General features: G+C 52.6%; 2 protein-coding genes and 1 long non-coding RNA gene across 10 annotated transcripts in view; 1 reads left to right on the forward strand and 2 right to left on the reverse strand.

Moving 5' to 3' along the window:
- Window positions 1-3,641: 3,641 nt before the first annotated feature.
- Window positions 3,642-6,279, reverse strand: DLX1 (distal-less homeobox 1). Its single transcript, XM_002712289.6, has 3 exons — window positions 5,823-6,279; window positions 4,989-5,188; window positions 3,642-3,899 (listed from the first exon to the last, which is right to left on the reverse strand). Exons 1-3 carry the CDS (start codon window positions 6,133-6,135, stop codon window positions 3,645-3,647), a joined length of 768 nt encoding a protein of 255 aa, XP_002712335.1. The 5' UTR covers window positions 6,136-6,279; the 3' UTR covers window positions 3,642-3,644.
- A 2,132-nt stretch (window positions 6,280-8,411) lies between these two features.
- Window positions 8,412-15,825, forward strand: LOC149127380 (uncharacterized). The gene is made up of 3 exons (XR_016230798.1): window positions 8,412-8,544; window positions 15,246-15,348; window positions 15,697-15,825. It is a non-coding gene; the product is annotated as an uncharacterized LOC149127380 (long non-coding RNA).
- The window catches only part of METAP1D (methionyl aminopeptidase type 1D, mitochondrial), a 99,361-nt gene continuing 92,026 nt past the window's right edge, over window positions 11,059-18,393 (reverse strand). For 5 of the 8 annotated variants that reach the window (XM_002712288.6, XM_017342930.4, XM_070070689.2 and 2 more), the window contains 4 exons: window positions 13,835-13,932; window positions 12,520-12,567; window positions 11,569-11,647; window positions 11,059-11,466 (listed from right to left, as the gene is read on the reverse strand). In XM_002712288.6, the coding sequence (XP_002712334.3) occupies window positions 11,388-11,466; window positions 11,569-11,647; window positions 12,520-12,567; window positions 13,835-13,932 (304 nt within the window). In that variant the 3' untranslated portion in view covers window positions 11,059-11,387. Of the gene's footprint in view, window positions 11,467-11,568; window positions 11,648-12,519; window positions 12,568-13,834; window positions 13,933-17,520; window positions 17,993-18,393 lie in introns of those variants that run through there. The other 3 variants (XR_016230794.1, XM_089328158.1, XM_089328159.1) reach the window with 3 other exon arrangements.

An 18,393-nucleotide genomic window follows, 5' to 3' on the forward strand; every position in this document is an offset into this window, starting at 1 on the left:
GCTCGCACCTATTTGATTTTTTTTTCCTTTTCTCAATGCACAGCAAATTTGGCTTTCAGTGCGTTATCTCTTTTGTTAATGCAAAAAGATTCCCTGGGCGAAAAAATTGCTCATAATTACCAGAGAGATGGGGAAACTGCATTAGAATAAATAAACCTGAAATTACTGTAATTATGTTGTGTTTGATGGGCCCGGCTTGTAATCAAGAAGAGAATACAGTGAAATGATGCTGACCCTCTTGGGTTTGCAGCTGTACGCGCACTTTGGGGTCTTTTTTTTGCAGAAAAGAGTCATTTTGATAATCATTAAGCTGTGTGTAACCTATTTCAGAAGTGTTTTAAAATGAGGTTCACATTTTTTGAACAAGGGGAAAAAAATCCCAAAATTGCATTTTGCCATCCCAGACTCATACATAAGGAAAGGTTGTGTTTTCTAAGTGACAATTGTTAAGACATAATATTCGAAATCAGTATTTAATCATTATAATGAGGTATTGTTTAAATATAACCACCTTTAGATTATTCATAGTTTAATTAATATACTCATTATGAAAATCTTTGAATCAGATATTTGATGAACTACTTGTCAGTAACAAGGCAGCATTAATTAGGCCTATATTGAGATTAACATTTTTTAAAAAGTACAACCTCTTATAATTATAATACAGCCTAACTAAAGACCGCCTTCGTTGAGCTAAAACTAATAATTTCTCTATTTGAACTGTTAGCAAGAGATTATTAAATTAGTATAAACTAATATCTCAAAGTATTCCAAGCCGCTTGACCAAACAGATTTTGCCTGTGGCTTGAGGCGCTGGGCCCTGGCGGTGGTCCGGGGGACCCGAGTCGGATGCGCGCGGGAAATCTCGCCGCTAGCAGAATCTCGTCTCCCAGAAGAAACCGAACGCGAGAAGGCACCCGCCCCAGGCGAGAGCCAGATCTGGGCAGTGGGTTCCCTGCCGCGGCGTGGAGTTCGGTCCAGCAGCCCACACCTCGGTCCCAGAGGTCTGCGCTCCCCTTCAGGGCTCTTGATTCCGGGGGCCGCCGGGAGAGGTAAAATACCGATTCCAGGCGCAAAGGGGGCCTCGAGGTCCCCCGAGCTTCACCCCCCACGGACTCCCCGGCTTCCTCCCTCACGCGCCCACCCCGACCCAGCCCCGCCACTTCCTCCCCCCTCCTTCGCGAAGGGCGTCGGAAGAGCCCCGCGCATCTGATCTTTCACCAGCACCAATTGAAAAATGGGTGCTTGTCACAATACAGATCACCGCCTTCCGCGCTCTGCTCCCCACCGCGCGCCGGAAAGGGCCCCCAAAGGCGGCGGGCCTGAGAGGTCGGCGGGCGGAGCACGGGGCAGGAAGCGTTCAGAGAGGTTGTCTGGGCACACGGCTCTCCTCAGCTGCCTCTCCTCAGCTGCGGGGCCTGGGGTCGGGGTCGGGGTTGGCCTGGGGCGCGGGGCCACCGGGCGGCGGGCGGGGACGAGGGGGCCGACCTAGCGTGCGTTCCTCGGGAGCTGAGTGATCCGAGCGCTGCACCGGCGGTTCCCGGCGTGATGGTTTGGCTTTCGGACTTGGGGACGCGGGGGCGTCGGTGTATTTGACTCTAGCCGGCTCTGGGGTTCCAGCAAGTCAGCCGAGCCCACCTGCCCCTTCCTGGGCATCTCCTTTTCGGCGAAAGGCCTCGATCCTCAGGTGGAACGGGCTTCTTCGCTGTGGAGGGGCCCGGGTGGCTCCCTGCCACGGTGCCACGGCCCCCCGGAGCGCGCGGATTGATGGAGGGGTAGCCTGACAGACGTGTCCTTCCGGCCCCTGCCGCGCGTCTAGTTGCATCTTTCCCTCGACCGAGGCAGGGCCTCCGGGCAGGCACGGGCTGGGAGGCCAGGTCCCGATGGAGGCTAGGGGCAAAGCAGGGTCCCCACTCCCAGCCCACCAGAGAACGGGGTGAACACTGAATCTCCTAGGCCGGCGGCCTCTGAACTCTGCCTGGGTCTCTGAGCTGATCCTCGCCGTCGATTGCGTCCCCAAGCCCCGGATCCATCCTGCCGCACCTGTTCTCAAGCGCCCTTGCCCGTCCCTCTAACGCGTGTGGGGGCTAGACACTTTGAGGATGGGGGATGAGGCGCAGGGGGCGCCTCACCGGTCTGGGGGGGGCACTTCTGTCCAGGATTAGTAGCTGTCCCTTGCGCTCCCTGTACCCCAAGACAGGGCCTGACCTCCTTTACACAGCACGCGAGACAGCAGTTCTTTCTCGAAACCATAATTTTACTGTCTCAAAGAAACTTTATAACTTATTTACAAAGTTCTTTGTTTTTTTTTTAAGATACAAAGCAATAAGTTAACATTCTCAATATAAAACTAAACTTTGACATAGAGAACACAGAACACGGTTGATTTGAATTGATCACATTTCCCAAATTTCACAAGTAAAATGTCAAGATTCTCATTTCACAAAGCCTCGGGTTTTAAAGCCACACACAAACAGAACAGAAAAAGGCTAAGCTTGTGCAACGTTTACCGAACAATAACAATAATAATAACAACGATATGTACAGCACTTAGATCTCGCATGGAGGCTGCATTCGCCTCGGGAGCTGGTGAAGCCGCCGTTGGTACTTAAAGCTCTCTGGGGCTTACACCTGCCTGCTTCTCGCAGCTGCCCAGCGGTCCCTCGCTCTCGCTCTCTTTCCACCCAAGAAAGAAATCAGGGTTTTCCTTCTCGTCCAGGCAAAGCGAGGAAGCTTTCTCCGGAGATGACAAAATTACGTTGGCTTCACTGATTTTTTTTTTTTTTAGTCTTTAATAATATGGGACATGTAGAAAACGCAAATTATCTGGCTCCAACCTCTCCATACCCGCAAAGTACAAAAGTTACTGTATAAGTTAAAAATCACGCCTTCTTTGTTCGTTGTTTCTGGGTGCGTTTCAAGTAAACAGTGCGTCTGGACAGCGCGCTCCGCGGGCGCCCCGGAACCGCGAATTGCCCGTCAGCCTCAGGCGGAGTCCATTTCTCAATAAATAAAACCCCCTCCCTCCAGTTTCCCCCAGTTCCCAAACAAGCTACACAGGTGGCCAGGCGGGGCCTAGGAGAAGGCCCGAGAGGACAAAACGTGCCAGAATCCGGAGGCGGGCGGCCAGGCAGACGGCGTGCCGCGTGGATCCACCGACTGCAGAGGCCGCAGAACCGGGACAGCGGACTGGCGAGGACCTGGACGTCGTCGGCGCACAGACAGCGAGAGGAGATGACACAGGACAGAAAAGAGCGTTTGCTGTTTCTACATTGTGATGTTTTTGTTGTTTCCTTTTTCCTGACGGTCCCGCGAAGCTGAGGGTCGGCGGGTCGGGTCCAGCAGGTCTGTCTTGCGTCTCTCGGTGGCTGAGCTTGCGCTCCGAGGCCACTCGCGGCCGTCCGCGTGAGGCCCATGTCCGGGGTTCGGGCGGAAGCGCACGGGCTCTGGGGAGTCGCTGGGCTGCACCGCGGGGGCTCCGAGGCGGCGGCGGCCGCTCTGCCTTCTTTGTTCCTTCTTTTCTCTCTGAGGCCCTTCTCCTCCAGGCACAGGGCACGCGTGGACGAGGGTGGACCGACCTGGAGGCGGGAGGGGCCCAGGCCGGAGGAGACGAGAGGGAGGCGGGCGGGCGCAGGCGGGCAGGCTCACATGAGCTGGGGCTGCTGCATGGCTTCTTGGTGTGCCGAGGGGTACCACGACGTGTAGCTGGGGATGTAGGAGCCCGCGCTGCCGCCCGAGCCCTTCCCGGATGAGGAGTTAGGGTTCCAGCCGGGCGGTACGGGCGGAGAGCCGGCAGACAGCGCCCGGCCGTTGGCCAGCGCGCTGCTCTCCAAAGCTGCCCCGCCCTGCTTCATCAGCTTCTTGAACTTGGAGCGCTTGTTCTGGAACCAGATCTTGACCTACGAGAATGGACAATGTGACTTGGGCTGGGCACGCTGCGCCTACCTAAGTCGCGCGGCAGCAGTGAATGGGACCGCGGGTCGGTCACCCTGCGCAGGCTGCTCAGTTTCGGCCAGAGAAGCAGAGATCACCCTCCCTCCACGTGAGCCAAGGGTGCTGAAGCCGGGCCACTGGCCTCACGGAGAGCCAGGGGGCGTGGTGGCAAGGGGCCTGCGGGGCTTCCAGGCCGTCCCACCCAGGCTACCCCGGCTGCAGGAGTCATAGCACCTGCACAGCACCAACCAGCAATTCCTCTATCAACACCAATAAAAGAATCAAACCTAGGATGGAGTGGAGGAAATTTATTTGCAATTCGACCATCTTCTTGTTGTGCTGTCCTTTCTACGCCTAAGTGAGTTGGGGGCTGACAGAGGAGGCTGCGAGATTCAAATGAACTTTTCTTTGGCCTCAAGTAGATCTTTCCCTAAGGTCTGTGTGCTTTGCCCTGCTCTGCTCCCAAACCCGGGCCGGACGTTGTAAAGCCGTGCCAGAAGCTATCATAACGTCTATGGATTCTCCCAGAGACTTAAAGAAATCCGGGAATCAAAGTCCCACTTTACTCCTAGGGTTTGGGACCCTAGGTGAGGAGGAGAAGGAACCAGGGATCCCTCCACCCCTGGAGCCATTCCGGGAGGAGGAGGGAGGAGGAGGAGGAGGGAGTCAGAGGCGCGGGCCCAGGCCCTGAGTGATTGGCCACACACTTTAAAGGCAAAGGGGGGATTAAGCCCCGCTGCTATTGTTCCAGTTGCTCGGGCACGTGTGACCTCAGAGTCCCCAAACAAAACGTCTGGGGAAAGCCTTCTTGCGCCCTAATCAGATTGTCTAGGGACAGGGGGCCAGGAGGCAGGCAGGTGGGGCAAACAGGGGGCCGTTGGCAGCGGGGCTCGGGCAGAGAGAACGCGGGAGGAAGGGTGGACACACACGGAGGGACACACACACATACACAGTGACACCCCGGCCCTGAGGCCCAGCGAATACCAAACAGAGCCCCGGGCGGTCGCCGGCCAGCGGCGGGAAGCCAGCTGGGCCCGGCGGCAGGGGCCAGGTACCTGTGTTTGCGTGAGTCCCAAGGAGGCGGCGAGCTCCGCCCTCTCGGGCAGAGCCAGGTACTGAGTTTGCTGGAACCTCCGGTTCAAAGCCTGCAACTGCAAACTGGAGTAAATCGTCCTGGGTTTGCGGATCTTTTTCCCCTTGCCATTGAAGCGCACTTCTCCGCCTTCCACCACCGTGCTCTTCTCCGAGTCGGCCCCTGCAGGGACAGCAGAGCCAGGGCCCAGGTTATGCGGAGGGGCTGCCTCTAGCACCGAGAGCCAGGAGCGAGCGGCTACCAAGGTGGGGCTGGCCAAGGCAGGGCCGGGAGGTAGACGTTCAAAGAAGCGTGAAGGCCAGGGAAGGGTCCCCGAAGTCCGAGGGCCTGTCCCGGGCCGCCGCAGGCGGGCTGGGGCCGTTCCCAGGAGCGCAGCTACTGCCTTTGCAGGGAAAGTTTGCTATTTTTGCAAGCGGTAGTTGAGGTTTAATTACCCTTAATTGCATACATTGTTTATAGCGCTACGCAATAAATAATTACCGAGACGAATACGTGTGCATGTGGGCTTCTGTTTTCCAGCAGGGCACTGAGTGCTCGGCGCACCGAGCCGCCCAGAAGCGCAGACAGCGCTGGGAGGGGAGACGTCTCGGATTCACTGTTTGCTGCATTCGTTGCGAATTGGGTGAATTTTTTTTTAATCTCTTTGCTATGACAAGGATGCAGAGGTTGACATCCGAAACCTCCATGGCTCCAGCGCCCTCCCCACCCCCACCCCACCTCGCGCTCTCCCCTCCTCTCCTCTTCCCTCTCTGCACTCCCCTCCCCTTCTCTCCCTCTCCCAGGCAAGCGCACGTACCTGGGTCCTCCAGGCGGCTCTGGGCGAGGCTGGCGCTGCCGGGGTAAGACTGCACCGAACTGATGTAGGGGCTGGACGCGTGGCTGCTGACCGAGTTGACGTAGGGGTAGCCCAGCGGTCGGGAGAAGGACGAGGCCGAGCTGTAGGCGCCGTCGGGCTGCGAGTGGCCCGCCGAGTGTAAACAGTGCATGGAGTAGTGCCCGTGGGACATGGGAGAAGGAGACATCTGCTGGTTGGGCGGCCCAAACTCCATAAAGACCGCCTTGCCCGACACGGGGCTGTTGAGACTTTCTGGCATGGTGGTCATGGTCATCTCTTCTCGCGGGGTCTGGGTGTGGGTCTTTCTCTCCTCTGCTTCCCTTTTGGGGGTCTCTACGTTTCTCAGGACAGGAAGGAACCCAATTTAAGAGGAACAGGGGTTTTCACTTTCCATTCATAAGAAAATGGAGTTTGTCTCTTTGAAAAGTCTAAGCATGATCCTGCCGAGCTCCCCAAACTCGGTTCAAAGCTTTGACTCAGCCAAGGTCATAAATATTCATGAGCTGCCGGAGCTGATTGGTCCGCCGTCTTGCATAATCACCGGGGATTGGCCCGAGGAGCTCCGGCTCCGCCGGACTAGAGCGGGAGAGGCGGCCGGGCCTCGGGAGAGATGCGTCCACACTTCCCGGCCGGGGCTCCTCTGCAACAGAGCACGCCGTGCAGGGCGCACAATGGGCTGAGGCATCCGCGGCTGGGACCTCCGTCGTCTCGGCCTCCCGCCTCCCTCGCTCGCTTTCCTCCCCAGAAACCAACCAGCAGCTCCACGCCGCCGTCCTCCCCCTTACTGTCCACACCCTTCGCCTGCCCTACACTCTGGGGGCCCGGGACCGCTTCTCCACGCCGCCACCCAGTCCCGCGCCGAGCTAGGGAGGCTCTGCAGCCTGCCCGTCGCCTCCTGAGAGCACAGGCGCGCACTGGGGGGCGCCCGAGGCGGCCTGCAGACAGCAATCGTCCCCAGAGTCCCGTGTCCGGCGCGGCGCCCTCACGGCCGCGCCTCCCTGGCCTGGGGCCGTGCGCGCGGCCACATCCCTGGGGTCGGGGTCTGGGGGCCCTCCGGGCGGACTCACTCACTGGGCCGCCGCGCCGCCGCCGCCGCCGCTCCCTGGGGCCCGCTCGCATTGCTCCAGGCCCAGCTGGCCACTCCAGCTCGAGGCTGCACGGGTCTGATTAAAGCAGTGCGCGTGGAGAGCCAGGAACCCGCGCTTCTCCTCCCAGGAAAGGCGGCTGCACCGCCCCCTCCCCCAACGCACACCCTCTTTCCCTCCCCACCTTCCTCCGCCTCCCCCTCCCCTCCCCACTCTCTTCGCGCTGTGCGCCCCGGGCTCACTCGCCCCGAGGGCGCGGCGCAGCGTGGAGCCCAAGAGCCGCGGGCTCTGCTCTGCTCCGGCCGCTGACGCCAGGCGGGTATTTTGCGGCCTCCTGGGGGTCTGGAGAGAGCACCCCGGGTTCAGGAGTCCCTGGGAGACACTGAAACCCGCAGCAAACCCAGGCCTGTGGTAGGCTCCAATATCTCTATGTGCAGACACGTCGCTCTCTTTGTCGCCCAAGATCTTCCTCACCTCCGGGGGCCAGAGTTGGCGCCGCTGGTCTGGGGGCCAGGGCTGGTGGAGGCAGGAGCAAGGCCACGGCGCCTTCTACTTTCTGGGGGTATTAGGTGCAGAAAAGCTCACGAAAGCCCCCCTCCGCCAGCCCCTACCGCCGCCCGGCCACCCCCACGCGGCGTGGCGTGAACCATGCTGGTTACTAGGGGCTGTTGGTTCCCCATCCCGCCAGCCCCACGGTGAATCCCAAATTACTTTGTTAGGTAATTAGAAAGTGTTGATAATTATTTCTTTCATAATTTAGCGGTGTGCCGGGAACGGGGAAATGATCTTGTGAAAGTTCACACGTGCAGATGTATTAGTTACTGATTCATTTGATTAAATGGTAGTCTCAAGTGCTCAGATCCGCAGCTGAAGGCGCCCCATTAGCATAACACTGATGTTTAATTTTCATACGCATAATTAGCCATATATTTAACACTAATAGCAACATGCAGACTTTGAGCGTTAAACAGCCCGGGATTTGATCTGGCCTGAGCTGAACCCTCGCCGATGCACCTTCCCCTCTCTGGAGTGTGCAATGATCACGGGACAAACCTCTGTAATCAAGCACATTTTGGCAAAGGGAACACCAATAAAAACGAACATTCAAAACAAATTACATCGGTGCTGTCGTTACAGATATTAGTGGAGGGAGTTTCTCTCTCCTTTAACTTCTGCAAGCAGCTGCTGCAGCCCGCGGAATTTCTCCTCTTCCTCGGTAAGGGAATGATGCCGGGGGCAGAAATATTTCAGGCAGCGTGGTTGGAGAAAAAAGAAAAACAAAAGCAAAAAAAAAAAAAAAAAAAGCCAAACCTCTAAACCAATAACGGGTTTGCCAACGTTTAAAAGATTTTTTTTTTTCTTAATCACCGAACCACACGGTGAGGCTTTGTAGCAACAACCAGCTAATGACTCTGCCACCAGACACCTCCCCGGAGCCTCCCGGCTCGTCCTGATCTCCGTAGCGCGCTGGTGGCTTTAATTGCTCCTTCCCAGCGCCTGTTTTGGGGTGTGGAGCGCGGTGCAATGCCCCCAGCACAGCCGCTCGGATGCCACTCGGGCCCCGGGTCTCCCGCGCGCGCCTTGCGGGCCCTGCGCACGTAAGTGATCGCCGCGGCGGGCAGCGGATCGGGATTGGGGAGTGGGGAAAGTTGGGTTGCTGACTCCTGGAGCTCAGGGAGAGGCGTGAGGACACCCGACGGCTGGGGCAGCTTAGAGCCGGCTTAGAGGATCGCAGGGTGGGAGAGCCGGGGAGAGAGGGCCGCGTGTCTCCACAGCCCCTTGGGCACGCCGTCCCCTCCGCGTCTGGAGTGGAAGACATTTGCGGAGCAGGGCACCTGGCTGGCTCCTGCGAGCTAAAGTCCGGCACGCGTCCCCGCGGGATGTGGCTTTAGAACCTTGCTGAATTTAGAAGTGAACTGTGTGTAAGCGAGGGAGTGTCTACACTCTGGAATTATTTCTTAGCCGGGAGAAGCAGGTCTGGGGAGGGGCGCTGAGCAGGGGCCCCTCGGGCACTGAGCCTCCGGGCCCTAACCCACTTCTCAGCGACGAATCCTCTCCCCTGGGCGAGCCCAGGGGATTCCGACCTCACCCCACCCCCACCGCTAAGGTGACACCTGTTCTGAAACGCCGGTTTGCTGAAACCTTTGCCTGCCCAAAGTCAGAGGAGACCAAAACGATCTGCTGTTTATCCTGAGGGCGCCGGACTCCGAGTAGAACTTACTGGAGTCCTGGGATCGGTGGTTCTGGTGGCAGCAGCCAGACCTAGAACTGGCTGGAATCTCTGTGGCTCTGGGCGAAGTTATGGGCCAGTTCAGCACACAGAAGGTTGGGGAGGCATAGAGGAGGTATTTTTAAAAAATCCTTCTAATCTCAACTTCAAAGCAAGTTAAACGGAGTTTGTTCTAAATCAAGTTTGTTTCCGACAGAGCTGCTGATTATCGGCAGATGTGTCTCTCGCTATCTAGATAACATATATATATATATATATATGACCTCAGGTTAGTCACTTACATAAATGGAATTGTAAACTCATCCCATAAATACCTCCACCTCGAAATAACTGCTGCACAAGCAGCGTGTTACCCGGCGGTTGGTGAGCTTTTGTGGTCCTAGTAAAGCTATCCTCCGGGAACTCTGCAGTAAGCTGATCTCCAGATAAGATACCAGGCTAATGGTTGCAAGGGGATTGCTCTGGGAGAGAAGTGAAGTCATTCTCCCGCACATATCTCCCGAGGCCTCTCTAGGGGATCTGCTTGCTCCCAGACAGCAGCCTCAGCCGCTTCGCCCTGCGTGGCCAACTCCAGAGCACATAAAAATATTTTTTCATGGATATTGTAAATCCTTAACCTCTCCCCTCTTTTCCAGCTTTCAGACCCATTAGCATCAGAATCACTTCTATCCAAAAACCTACATCCCTAGACACAGAGAAACTGAGCAAAAGGGGTTGGTGGACAACTCAGAGAATCCTGACTTCAGGGAAAAGTGGGAATTTACCACTTTCTCATGCCAGCTCATTGTCCTCCATTTCCCAACTCTTTACACAGGCAGGTGACCCAACAGATGTCATCTGCCCTGGCATCTCTAGGTGGTTACATTTCCTTGATGACCACTCAAGCTATACTGGGCAGATGACGACTCTGCAAAACCCCTCTTGGTGGCAAATAGGAGTTGGGACAACTGCTGGCTGCTCAGGCACTGTCACTGGACTTGTTTCTGAACTAAAACCAGAAGGGGACATCTTCCCTCCTGGACTGCTAGAGGCCCAGTCCCTCCCAACTCTGGTGCCCGTGTGACCAGGTCCTGGGGAGCAAGCACAAGGGAGGGTGCTCCAGGCAGGAAGGGGCCTTGGGAGATACAGGGTGCCGCCCTTTGGAGTCCTGCTCCTCACGCAGGTGGGAGCTGCCGAGTTAACTCCTCCAGGCACCCAGGCTCTTGCTCTCAAAGGTGGTTCTATCTCCCCTTGCTGAGATTGGGGGGGGGGGGTGCCTCCAGAATGCCTGACCTCCACTGCCCCTGCAGGGCTCAAGCAGTCTGGAGAGGGTCATTCTGGGGAGGGCTCCATTTAGGGACACGGCAGCCCCTCTGAGAGGTCCCATCTGGGCGAAGGCGACCGGGGCTTGAATTCCTAACTCAACAAACGGTCTGGCTTGTGCATAGTGGGACTGAGACCGAGGGGAGGAGGTTCTCACACTTGACCTCTGGGATGGCTCCTAGGGCTGGGCGCAGGCCCTGAAGGACCGGTTGTGCCCGCCAGGAAAGTCACGTTTCTGGATTGGTAAAAGCTATGAAGAGCCAGGCCCACAGCCAAGTAAATGTTTGTAACGGAAGCCTCGGTCCGTTTGCGGGATGATCTTTTCACCACAAAACCCCGATGAAGGGGAATGAAGGGAAGGGCCAGGAGTTGGGAGCAGGTGCTGGCCTCTGGCTGCACCCTCGGGGTCGCCAATGTGAGACGCTCGAGGAGGAAAAAAAAAGCCTTTACAAGAATTCTCAGCTAACGGTCAGGTTCGGGTTTTTTCTTTCTAATAGCGTGTAAAAGTTATGAGACCCCCAAACTACCCACCGACCCTCTCCCCCTTGTAACTCAGAGATGTAAGGCTCGCAGACACACGTGTTTAAAAGGGCTTTTACTCGGCAGAAAAGGAAAAATGCTTCCCCCTGAGACCCCGGTCTCCCAAAGGAGAGTCCCCATTCCCCCTCCAGAGGCGTTTGCCGCGCGGGGGAGCCGAGCCTGGGGTGCAGCGTCTCCGTTCCGCAAGCCCAGACCCTGCGGGGCTGGTGGGCTGAGTCCCCGGAGGCTGCCGGTCGCCACCGAGTTTCAGCAGGACGCCGCGGGGTGCCGGGTCGGTGGCGGCGCGGGCCGCCGGTGCTCTACTCCTCATCTGAGTTCTAGCTGAAGGCAGAGAGGGGCGCCTGTCCTCTGCGCCCCGCGGGCTGCGCCTCAGGCCTCGTGGGGCAGTTTGGTGAGGACCTGTGCGCCCCGCGACGTGATGAGCACCGTGTGCTCGAACTGGGCGGACCTGAAACACACGGGGCGGCGGTCAGCAGGGGTCCGCCCGCGCCGTCGGGGCGGTCTCCCCTTCCCGCACAGTTTGAAAGCAGTAGGGCAGGAAACAAACCACCTTTGATTGTCCAGGGAGACTGCAGTCCATCCGTCCTCCAGGACTTTAAATTCAGGGGATCCCTCAGTGATGATTGGCTCTGCGAGAGGCAAAATATTTACTGCAGTGACCTCATCAGCCTCTTGTCAAACATTGTCTCTGCTGATTATCAGAAAAGAGAATAGGCAAGTCTCCCCCCACCGCGCGCCCCTCAAGAGCTTCCCCCACAGGTTGGCGTTGTCATCCTGAGCGGGCTGGTAATTGATGCGGCGTAGGACAAACCAGACGGTGGGAAGACGAAATGCCACGGCGTGGAAAAATGTACAAAGTTGTCTAGTTCGTGATTTTTTTTTTTTAGAGAAAGAAGGGCATTTTAATCAAGGTTTAATTAGGACCCCGTGGATAATAACCACCCCAACACCAGTCCCTCTTATTATAAATACCAGTCGGTTTTAAAAAATATTTGAATTTTTAAAACATGTTCAAAATGTTCGTTAATCAGCAAATAACAATTTTCTTATTTCACTCTAATTGCTTCTCCATTAAGTCCCACAGTCAGAAATCCAATGCATTCAGGGCTAGGTGATTGGAATTTGGCGGTGACAGCAGTCACGCCATCAGACTTCTGTCAACCCCGAGCCAGAGAGCACGTGCCACTCGCTGACAGGGCGCAAGGGACACATTGCCTCTAGTTACTGGGTGTTAATGAAAAAAGGCAAACCAAAACAAAACACAAAAAACCCAAACGCCACATTACACGGGTAACAGAATTAGAGGTTGGGCTGCTGGTCTCCTAAATGTGTCAGTAAGTATCTGATTTAGGGAGACGGGCTGAGGATGTTGTTTAATCAGATTTACTATGCATCCGAATTATTTCATTATGCTGATTGGCTTTATTAGTCCTTCCCGGGGCCTGCGGGGCCCAGGCCTGCACCTCGGCTTCCGCTCTAGACAGCGGGGTCCCAGCATTACCTATGGTGAACGCCATGCCTTCCTCCATGGAGAGATCATTGTCATTCGCTGTGAACAGAGAACACAGAAGCGAGTGAGAGCAGGAGGAAGGATGTGAGAACCAGAACTGGGGTGGGGGGAGGCTGCTTAAAAGAAGTGGCCCCGGGGTATATTGTTCAGGGGAGCAAGAAGAGGCTTTTAGAGTCCTGAGTGGTGACAGGGGGCAAACAGAGCCCCTGGGCCTCAGTCTTGGCATTTTCTGTGCTGTGGGCAGAGGACCCCCCACCACACACACACACCTGGAAGTCCACCAAGGCCTGGCAGGGGGCAGCCTGGGTGGGTTAGACAGCTCTGGGGTGGCCTCCCCCACTGCCATGGTCCCCCAGGCCACCTGTTGCCAGGTCTCCTGGCCTCACTGAATTGCAGGCCTTGCTCCCACCCCGCCCCTAAGAAAAAGCAATCTTGGGAAAGGATGCAAAGAGAGGACAAGCGTCCTGAGGTGCCGGCTGAAGCAGGAGCTCCAGGCATGGCTGCTGGGTGGGGCACAGGGCTCACTGGCTCCTCGTGCACGCTCACCTGCACCTCCTCTGAGCTGCCTCTTTGAAGGGAGTCCTGGCCTGCCAGCTCTCCAGGGTCCCCTGGGGGTGGTTCCAGGCACCCTCTAGAGACCTAGCCCACCCCAAGTGCAAAAGTCAAGGCCCCAGAACCAACTCTCTGGTCCCTGTCCAGGTGTGCGGCCCCTGTGGGGGTGCCCCGCTGAGCTGCCTCCTGGCCTAGCTCAAATCCTCCCACCCTTTCAGGCCCTGAGGTCCCACTGTGGGCGAACACCCAGGCAGTGCCAAACAGAAGGCTGTGGGGAAGGAACACAAGAGTGGGCATAATCTAGGGCCCGCTGCAGAGTACACGCTGCGAACGACATCAGCTGTCAACGCTGTGCAAGATGTAATGAAGTTTAACCACAACAGTCAGCGGTTAGAAGAGGGGGTAGGAAAAGAAAAACAGAAAACAGTCATGTGTGCATGCTGCTGCGACATTGATGCAATGGCGTTTTGTTTCTAGTAACTTTTTCTAGACAAATATCTCTTGTGCCTTCCAGCCATGCACCCTTCGGGAAAAGACAAAGAGAAAATAAACCTTATTTTGGGAAATTGCTGGGCTTTAATCCAGTAACTTAGTGATGTGCTGGTAAAAATTAAGCAAGCCCCCCACTCTCTGTACACACACAGACACACACTCTGATGACGATGTAAATTCAAAGTTAGAGGACGAGCTTAAGGAGTAAAACTGCCTTATTCTGACCCCATTCTATAAACAGTTTCCAAATTAACTTCCTTACCATGATGCCAAATTTCTGGGTGTCCATGAAAGTACGATCCTATTCCATGGCCCACAAAATGTGGACAGACTTGCAAATCATGCTGCTGAGTTATACGGCTTTAGAAGTAGTAAAAAAAAATTTTTTTTTAAAGTTAAAGCACATAGGTTTTTAATGCATACTAAGATAAAACAAAGTAATTTAAAATTGTCTCTGAAAAAGAAAAAAATCAGTTATGCTTAGCATCAGATGATAACATCCATCTGTTTTCTTTATGCTGATGTAATTTTACTTTTTGTAGTTGCTTGTAACAACCCCCTTTGGCTACAGGAAGAAGGAAGGTTATGTATCTAACACAGCTGTTTGAGTCATTTACCTTAGTATAGCATTCAAACAAGGTCACTTTTAGACAGCATGTAAGTATACACAGCAATATAGATTGTTATACGTGTGTGCATACAATACAAGTCATACAAAGCTACCTTTCATAAAATTGCTACTGATTCAGTATCCAACTAGAAGGAAAACATTAAAATCAAGGACTATGACTTTCCACTTCTGTGGTTCCCTTTATTCCGATCTATTTCAAAATCATCATGCATTTCACAAACATATTCACACGGAAGATGAGATCTACTGGTCAATATTCTTGAAACACTCCAAAACTTTGTGATAATTTGGGAGCCGCTCAAACCCTACACCATTACATTTATCAAGAATGCTTTTTAATCACTATGACGCTCAAGAGAAGCTGCTGTTGTGATTCCTAATTCCTTGTTTAAAAAAAATTTTTACTGTACTTATTTGAGAGGCAAAGAGATCAGGAGAGAGAGAGAGAGAGAGAGAGAGAGAGAGAGAGTGAGAGCGCCCATACACTGGTTCACTCCCCAAAAGCCCAGCAGTAACTGCCAGGACTCAAACCCAGCCACCCGGGTATGGGACACAGGGGTCCCAACTCCTATCTTAACAGCTAAGCCAAATGCCCACTCCACGATTCCTAATTCTCAATGCTTCCTAGTTACTTCTATATGCAAATATTTTGAGTTCCGTCTATCCTATCTAAAGGAAATCTAGCACATCGCATCCAACCCTGAAATTCTCAGCTTCCAGGTAGAAACGATATTGTTGAAATCGGGTGAATGCTTTTACTTCTGCGAGCACCACACCGACAAGAACAAATACCATTTTAATGATTTATATTTTCACGTGGATGAGGGCATTATGTCCCGAAACCCCACCACAGCGATGGAGTGGGATTTATAGGACTACTAGTTCAATTCTTAACAAAATCAAAGTTTTTACATCTGAAACTAGAGTTGCCAACAGACTGCAGGTTTAATTTAACATGAACCCAAAGGCTTTTAGCCAGCATCTTCAGGGATATTTATGTTTACACACTTGTTTTAAGACATTTTTTTTTAACCATTTCCAGACTTGTAATAGATATTCACTGAGACCAGGATGTCACTGCAACCAGCCCTGGGGCGGCCTTGCATTCAGATCTCATTTCAAGGTAACTGACAGCGCAGAAACAGGTGAGCTAGTCAGGAACTGAGGACAGTTACCATAAGTCAACATTGTTACGCCTTAAGTTGTGCTATTTAGTTATGGTTATTTCTGAGGGACTTCGGCCTTTGGGCAGGAGGTATAATATTAATATCTTTCCCAAAGCATTTGTGCTACATAGTTTCCGAACAGACACTGAGAGTAGAAAAGAGATGACTGAATAAGGCATAATAATCTAGGTTTTTTTTAAGATCCTACCGAAACCTGTAAATTATGTAAATCCAATCTCGATAAACCTGTGATCTGAACAGCATTCAATATAAACTATTCTCCTATAAAAAAAAAATCTAGTTTCTTTCTTCTTCTTCTTTTTAAAGGATCCAACTGATTGGCAGGCATCACGGCCACATCTTAAACGTGTGTTACAACGGCGATCTTCATTTTAATTTCCGATGAGAGCAGAGGAAGAAAGCCCACTCTGGAAAAACACTTGGGGTCCCTCCCCCCATCATACCTCTCACTCCTCTTCATAAAAGCAGCTGTGCAATTACTAGGCGGCTAAAGATAGCTGAGTGCATTCTCCGACAACAATTGCCTCCCTGGGTCCTCCTGGAACTTCCGGCCACAGGAGTGCCACAGAATGCATGTGTCAAGAATGTAGATGTTAGAGGGTTTCAGGCCGGGTGGAGCAAGGAAGGAGCAGGCCACAGCTCCCAGGTTCTTGGCAGAATCCCTTAGCCGGGCTCAGTCCTAGAGGCTCAGTCTGTGCACTTCCCTCTGCTTTTGCACTAGCAGTTGGTTTTTAACAAATACTACTGGGGCCAAATGGGCTAGCATCTCATGAATGTTCCCAACCACTGTTTAAAAGCATGCCTCTTCTATTACTCCGGGATCCACGGTGAGCAGGAGATTCACCTGATTGCAGGGTTGAAATCCGACTTCACAGAGACCATCCAAATGACTTGTATGGCAAATTCCTCTGCTCTCAGCACACAGCAGATGCTGGTAAAAGTGGCTGTGGCCTGGGAAGGTGGTGCATGGATCTGCCTCTTGGTGGGTGTCTTGGGGACAAGGGAAATCGTGGGGCAGGTTAGCAGTGACCCGAAGAGCCACAATGGCTGCCGGCCACCAGATGCCACCCGGCCGCGACCTGTTTCTGATCTCAAGAGTTGTTCTGCCCTGCATATCTCACCTGCTTCTCTCTGCTGAAGTCTCCTCTAAAAATCCTTTAAGACAGAGGGACACCTACCCGTGAGCCCAGGCCTGTTCAGGGTTGGAAGCCCTTTTGGAGGGACGTCTGAGGAGGGAGGGGTGGAAGCAGGTGTGTAAAGGCTGCTCATGAACTTGCTTTCCAGTGCTACCCTGGTATCACAGCTCGTGTTTCAGCTGGTGAGGATCGTGGGAGAGAAATCTCCTTTAAGGAGTTGTATATCCTGTGATCATTTTTGGCAGTTTAATTCCCGTTTATGAGACAGTTGTACACCACTCTAGTGTTTTCTAGATAAATTAAATTTCTTAATCCATTTCGAGTACTTTTTATAACTAAAAATACATTCCCCAAGAGGGCAGAGGAGTACTATGTTTAAGCCCATGCTCTTATAAAGAAATAAAAGTATACAGGGAAATAGTTTTGTGACATTTTCACATGAATCCTATGAACAAGACTGATCTTCACATGCGGATCTCAAATGACACCTGACTTGATAAGTTAGGGGTTTTACTTTAATCCTTCCAGATTTTTATTTTCAGCAGTGTTCTCTGAATGAAGGAATAGCCAAACCCAGGGATTCCCTTTGATGACAAGGAATGCTCAAGTACAATTAGTAATATTTTTGAGAGCCGACAACTGTTTTCCAAAAGAATGGTATTTTTTCGTTTGTTGGTTTTAAACTGGATCACAAATTGCTGTATTTTTCTTATAATAGTGCTGAACTTTTATTTGAGGTTTTTTGTTTCTGAAAAGCAGACATGATGGACTGAAATAAAAGATAATTTATTGCAGTGCTTACTTTCATGTGCAGAGAGAAGCAGCGTAATTGTAATTTACAGTAGCTGTCAAGAAAAATCCATCACAGATGACATTAAAATGACTTATTTTGCCTGAGCCACTTATTGTTTAAATGTGCATAATCTAATAGAGATTGTTTTTAAAAATCTGCTTTGTATTGTTCTAAATTAATATCAAAACATACACTTATGAATTAAACATTAAAAACCATTTATTGATACCCTTATCATGACATTTACAACTATAAGTTTAAATTATTTTTGATTCAATTGCCGCCTATTTGTGATGCATGATTCTGCACATTCATCATATTCTCATGTGTACAGACCATATAACCCAGGGGCAGCAACGAAAAGGTGGCTTTGGAAACATCTGAGAGCAGACGGAGGCAGCGTGAGTATACTTGCGCCACGACCTAAGAACACGGGGCGCCCCTCGCAAAGCAGAAGGGCCCACGGAGAACTCTTCCACTACATCACGGTAGCCAATGTCTCTTCACAGACATCACTCTGTTCTTAGGCCTCAGAGGGGGGATTTCAAAATTTCCTATAGCAATCTGGGGCTTTTCTGGTCACACAACCCTCGCGTCCTCGCGTAAGATGCACCAGGAATGTTCTTTTCCTCGTGGAACAGTAGAGGGAGGCTACGCGAAAGATGGGGAATATCTTAAAATAAATGAGATCAAATCGAAAGGTGTTTGTAAACCTTTGGTCTGTAATGATTTCAGTACTTATGGCTTCAAGGTGGAGATTGTTTCTTTATTTCCTCCCTTAAGATTTTGCCTGAATAAGAAAAGGCACAATAGATGTCCAGAACCACTGCTCTCACACATCAGACCAAACATTTTTAGAATCGGGGCCAGCTTCCTCCCCAGCGGCAGACAGAAACCATCTAAATAATGCAATGTATTAGGGGGAAAGGAAAAAGTTCATTGTCTGTTATGTTCCACATAGTTTTCTAAGTGCAGTTGTAGGGACTGATCTGGTTTTCAAAGGAGCTTGTGCATGCAAATTCATACTCTGTGAAAAGTGACCTTTGCATCCAGATAGCTAAAATCCAATGTCAC

The sequence above is a fragment of the Oryctolagus cuniculus genome, chromosome 3 (genome assembly GCF_051225735.1).
Source record: "Oryctolagus cuniculus isolate XC-2025 breed Fujian yellow rabbit chromosome 3, ASM5122573v1, whole genome shotgun sequence".
Classification (NCBI taxonomy): Eukaryota; Metazoa; Chordata; class Mammalia; order Lagomorpha; family Leporidae; genus Oryctolagus; species Oryctolagus cuniculus.